We start from the raw sequence: 6,321 nt of genomic DNA, 5'->3' as shown, positions 1-6,321 counted from the left end.
AACATGGAGGTTGCACTCTATGTACCTTGTAACCTCTTCCACACAAGGTTGGAGAAGATATGCAACATAGCTAGATTGGTAAGGCTAATGTTAGGAACAAACTCACATAACATCATATCATATCATAATATAAATCAAACAAAGACATAATTTACTTGTCGTGATTGTAAGTCACACATTACCAAAGACCAGGTGGTAATAATGTTGTCCAAGATAATGCATATTGTAGTTATCATAATAATTGAAGTTTATTGATTAAATATACTTCATATAATTGATCAAGATTCTACTAACTTTGAATTAAATACAATAAACAATGACCGGTACAAATAATGTTAACTTTGTGATAATCTTTTTAGTATTCATTAAACCACTTTCAATTTTGACATACTTTTTTAAAGAGACTTATTGACACATCAGCGTCACCTCAACATTTCATAAAAAAAGAACTGAAAAAGACTAATCACTACCAAACATATCATACTACTTAGACCACTCATTACGGCAAACAACGATTGCATTTTGTTGTTCCACAACGGCCACTGTGCAGTTGCTGTGGAAGTGGTCTTTGTGTCATGGTGGTGTCGAACTACGACCGGGACAACGGTCGGCGAGCTGAGGTGTCGAGTTCTGATTTGAGGGCCATAGTATCTGTTGCTTATTTAAAAAATAAAATTAATATCAAATATAAATTCAATATAAATACCACACTTCTATATACATTTAAACACACTCATTTTCTTTCTCATCTTCATCGTTCTCTTTCATTTTCATCATTATATTGAATAAAATTGTACAAATGGATAAAGGAAAACAAGTTGAAAAAGAGTACGAAATGTTTAATTACGTAATGAAATCGGATTCGGATGATGAAGAAGCCGTTAAATTTATAAAACTTGCATACGAATCCGAAGCGTTAGTCGAGTATCAAAGAGAAAAAATACCACGAATTTATATTCATAGAGATCGAGGAGGTGCTGCGGAACGTTTATGGAATGATTATTTTTCAGAAACACCAACTTGTCCCCCGAAAAAAATCAAACGCCGTTTTCGCATGCGTTGTCAATTATTCATGCGAATCGTAGGTGATATAACTCAGGTATTTTCCAATGAAAATTGTCCCATCACTTTTTATATTTTAAACAAAGAAATGATGCACTTGGTCGCCAAGGACTCACAATCTTTCAAAAGATTACATCAGCCATACGTCAATTGGCGTATGGTGCTGCACCATATTCTCTAGATGAGTATTTGCAAATGAGTGAAACCTCATCTTTTACATGTCTTGAAAATTTTTGTCATTGTGTCATTGATTTATATGGTAGAGAGTATTTGAGGGATCCAAATGCAACTGACATAGCACGTTTATATAGTGTTCACGAAGAAAAACATAGTTTTAGGGGGATGTTGGGTAGTATTGACTGCATGCACTGGCAATGGGAAAATTGTCCAAATGCGTGGAAAGGGCAATACACTAGGGGTGACCGAAAAGGGCCAACGGTCATGCTCGAAGCGGTTGCTTCACATGATATGTGGATTTGGCATGCGTTTTTTGGTATGGCGGGTTCAAATAATGATATTAATGTTTTAAATAATTCTTCTCTTTTTTATTCACTTAAAAATGGATCCGCGCCACCTGCATCATTTTATGTAAATGGTCACCAGTACACAAAAGGGTATTATCTTGCGGATGGTATATATCCGGATTGGGCAACCCTTATTAAAGGATATTCACAACCAACGGATGAAAAACGTGTGAAGTTCAAAAGGTTTCAAGAAAGTGCTCGCAAAGATGTTGAAAGAACATTTGGTGTTCTTCAAGGTAGATTTGCTATTTTGAAATGCCCGGCCCGATAAAAAAGATGCAATAGATTAAGAGAATACATGTATACTTATATTTTGTTGCCTAATATGATTCAAGAGGATAACGGTTTTCAAATAAGCTCAATCGAAGAAGCAATGCTTGCTGATCCAAATAATCATCCAACAAGGAATATCAAATAGATCAAGAGATCGGAATACGATTAATAGAGAGATACGAGATCGCAGAGTGCACGACAAACTACGAGAAGACTTTACCGAGCACATTTGGAGTTTGCCAACAAACTTTCATAGCGTTAATTAAAATTTCAATCAAGTCATTTTTATTTTAAGCATTTCAATATTATGTAATTTTTATTTTAGTCATTTTAATATTATGTAACAAATATTTAATATATGTCATTTTTATTAGCTTTTATTTTATATAAATATTTAATTAATGAAAAATACTTGCCACATCAACAACCCACAACAGCACAACAATACATATACCCAAGGTTGGAGAATTCGGATCTCGGGGAGATCTCGTTTGGACTTTTTAGGGAGATCTCGGCATCTCGGAATAATCTCGGGGAGATTTCGGACGTTGACTGACGTTGACTTTATAGTTTTTTTTAATAAAAATATACATAAAAACATAAATGTATGTATATTTATATACGTTTTTACGATATTTTACAAAAATATCCGAGAAATTAGCTAGAAAATCTTAGAAATTACGAATTTTACAAGAAAATCTTACAAATTAGCAAGAAAATCTGAGAAATCGTGGCTTTGACTAAGTTTGACCCCGTTAACCGAGAAATCTCAGAAGATGAACATATCGTCTCGATTGCCTTCTAAAAACGAGATCTCGGGGGAGATCTCAGGGAGATTTCGAAAGATTTACAACACTACATATACCACAACGTCCATTCAATCCCACAACAAAGTTACGTTAACAAAAAATCCCTCCACAACATAACAACATTGTCATTTTGCATAGAGAATAGTCTTAAAAATACAAGCTGGACCCACCATAAAATAAAATCTAATTTTTAAAATTTTTTGCCCCCACCTAAAAACTCACACCTCCGATATTAATTCATGGATGAAAAGCTTTTTTGCCCCACTATATATTAATTTGTACATTAATAATAAACTGATTGGCCCCATATGTGATCGTCTTCATGTGTCTTCTTTTAGGCGAAATTCAAAAAAAATCTTTTAAACAACATAAAATGACGATTTACTACCTATGTTGTCTTTTGAAATTGCATAATAATGAAGCAAATGACGGTTCCGTTGGCGTTGGTCTTAGGAATGTTATTATTTTTTTAAAATACTAATATATATTCAAATTGAAAAGTTATGAACATTAAAAATACAATTAATTTTGCAATTGAAAAATCGATTTTTATAAAGGATGTATAATGTATTTCCTAAACATATAATAAAAGCATAGTTGGAGGAGCGGTCATCGGTTTCCATATTAAGTGAAAGGTCAAAGTTTTAAAACTCTCGTTTTGTATAAAGCATATATAATATATTTCCTAATTATTATAAAAACAACAATGTTGGAGTAGTGGTTATTCGGATGCTTGTCAAGCTAAAGGTCAAAGGTCCAAAACTCCTCGGCTCTCTTTTTTCTTTCTTTGTGAAAACACGTGTTTTTAAAGCCTAAATGACAAATAACCTAATTAAAAACAAAAGCATCAATTTATGGATGGTTAGCCGTCTTGCATGGGTATTAAATGGTCGTGAGTTCAAGTCACATAAGCTTTTTTCAAATTTTTTTTTCTTCCTTTACAAAAAATGCATAGCTCCTAGTTGTTGTATCTCTTGGCTGGTTTTCTTTTAGCTGTGTGACTTCGGGGATGTCTACCGTAAAGGTGCTTGAGTGATGTTTGGTTTATTATGGGTGATTGGCTCTTTGCTTGCGCAACAACTCCCACCTGACATGTCTTTCGAGTTCTGTTTACAAGTTCTTTTGGCTCTATTTTTGAATCAGCAGCAAGCGTTGATTTATTGGTGTCTTGACTGTCGTTTAGAGCCTAAATTGAATTCCAGACATGTTTTAAAACCCATGAAAATTTGATTCTACCATTTTCACGGCGTCTCAAATTTTTTTTTTTTGTTTAAAAAAAAACTACTTGTTGGTCGGAGGTCCAAGAGATGACTTTCTCTACTTTTGAGTGTGCTTTCACTCTGGGTGGAGAAATAACTGGTTTTTATTCTCGGATATGGGAATGATTGTCTTCATCTCACCTCCTCCGTAAACCACTCATGTGGTATTGGATTTTGTTGTTGTTGCATAGCTCCTAGATGGTTAACCGCAATTCGACCACAGTGAAGCGCAGTTAACTCTACAAACTTGTTATTCTATATAAAGAAGGTTATTGTTCCTTATAATCATGTTAACTTTCTGCGACATATTTTAAAATTCATCGGGATGTTATTACTTCGTATTATTTGAAGAAAAATGTTAGTATATTTTTAGGAAAATTTATTTAGGAAAATCTTTCCAATGTATATCACGAATGTTGTTATTCTTTAGGAAAATTGTTCTAACCTTAAGAAAATAATGATACGGAGTAACTTTCTTGAAAATCTAACAATATTCATCTGTGATGTTATCATTTTTTATGAATGATGTTAACTTTATGAGTGAAATTTAGTTAATATTTTTCGCAAATATACACAAGTTATTTTATAACCTTAAGAAAATAATGTTACAGAGTAACTTTCTCGTGGCAAGTTAGAATTCTTCATGTTTCTACCCGATATCAAATAGCGGATATATTCACTAAAGAACTACCTCGCATCATATTCAACGACTTTCGTAACAATCTATGCATCTATAATCCGAGAGCATCGACTGAAGGTGGAGTAATAGAGTCAATCATATCGAACCTAATTGTATCATTAAATAGGAATGTATTCCGACCTTGAAATTCACTCAATGTTTCCTTTCGCACATTGCGTTATGGGGGCGGCGGGGAGGGGGTTTACCAGCCATGCTGTGACAACCCGGAAATTTTTGACCAAATTTAAACTTTATCTTTAAATGATTTAATGTTTTCGACACGATAAGCAAAGTCTGTAATGTTGAGTCACGAAAGTTTTGGAACTATATTCATGTAATCAATTATTCTTTATATATGATTTCAAGTTATTTAGTAAACGATAGTAACATTCGATTATTGATTCGATTGATATTTAGATAAGTTAACTAAAACGTTTAAGATTAACCAGTAAAACACTAATTTGCTACAGTATTTTTGAATTGCTACAGTACCCGAAAAGCTACAGTATTTTCGAAAATCACTATTTGCTACAGTAAAAAAAACTTTGCTACAGTAAACAAAAATTCATATCTTAGCGTATCTGTTACTGTAAACTTTTCCTGACATCTTTCGAAAATTTCTCCGTAATTTATGGGATTTTGGTATTATATATACATATGTAAATTATGTATTGAAGAATATCAATCTAAGTTCTATAATCTAATTCATATCAAAAATCAATTCTCTAATTATACAAGATGGATCCCGCATCTAGTTCAAATTCCTTAAACTCCGACAGCTATTCCGATATGGATATTCACCTGAATTCCGAAGACAGTGTAACCGGAATGGATCAACCAATCAGCCATCACCTATTCTGGATAAATTGGTGATGGGTTCGTAACTTACTTAATCATTGGAGACAAGAAGAAGACGATCCCTTCCATCCACCACATTGCCCTCTTGGCGAAGAACCTGAAGCACTTACCGGCGAACCTGTCCGTAATACCATTTTCTCTCTCATCTCCAGAATATCTCGTCATGATCATATACTCTCTTAAATTCTTGATCTTATTCATCCGCTCGTCCGAACCGCCAATCATCCCGGTGTAGTAGAAGAAGTCAACGAGCTTCGCGCTCGGGTAGTGGCTTTGGAGAATATGGTGCAAAGGTTACAAGCACCAGCAGCATCACCGGCATCAACAGTACCACCGACAACAACACCAACAGTACCATTACCACCACCAACAACAACCGCATCGCAAACCTCAACTTCACAATCTGTTCCACGAGCATTAACGTTATACGCACCGTAGTTACCAAGAAATACCAGCAACAATAACCGATGAAGTATTAACTCATTTCCCCTAAAGAAATTTTATGTATATTTAATATATATGAATTTTGAAATCAAAATAAATCTTTTCGTACTAAGCTATTACGTGTGAATCTTAACTGGTAGGTACTACTCGGTTAGTTCATATTACTAATATGCAATGATGTACATCCTTCCTTAACAACTTAACAATTGTTAACTACAATCTCTGTTTCAACTTAATGAATTCCATTTCATAATAAACCAAGTGTATTATGTGTTACATCTGAAGAAAATATACATACATATATTTTCATAAAGACGGTAATAAAAATTCTTTTGTACAAAGTATTAATTGTGAAATCTTTAACGGGTAGGTAATACCTGGGAAATATATAAGTTCGCAATTAATATGTTACA

The 6,321-nt window shown here is 33.7% G+C and overlaps 1 protein-coding gene across 1 annotated transcript; it reads left to right on the top strand.

Moving 5' to 3' along the window:
• Positions 1 to 799: 799 nt before the first annotated feature.
• LOC139839435 (uncharacterized) lies at positions 800 to 1,857 on the top strand. Its single transcript, XM_071829497.1, has 2 exons — positions 800 to 1,099; positions 1,192 to 1,857. The coding sequence occupies exons 1-2, from the start codon at positions 800 to 802 to the stop codon at positions 1,855 to 1,857; spliced, it is 966 nt and encodes a 321-aa protein (XP_071685598.1).
• The last annotated feature ends 4,464 nt before the right edge of the window (positions 1,858 to 6,321 follow it).

This window comes from Rutidosis leptorrhynchoides, chromosome 4, assembly GCF_046630445.1.
Source record: "Rutidosis leptorrhynchoides isolate AG116_Rl617_1_P2 chromosome 4, CSIRO_AGI_Rlap_v1, whole genome shotgun sequence".
NCBI lineage: Eukaryota > Viridiplantae > Streptophyta > Magnoliopsida > Asterales > Asteraceae > Rutidosis > Rutidosis leptorrhynchoides.
This window is presented reverse-complemented; position numbering and strand designations above follow the sequence as displayed.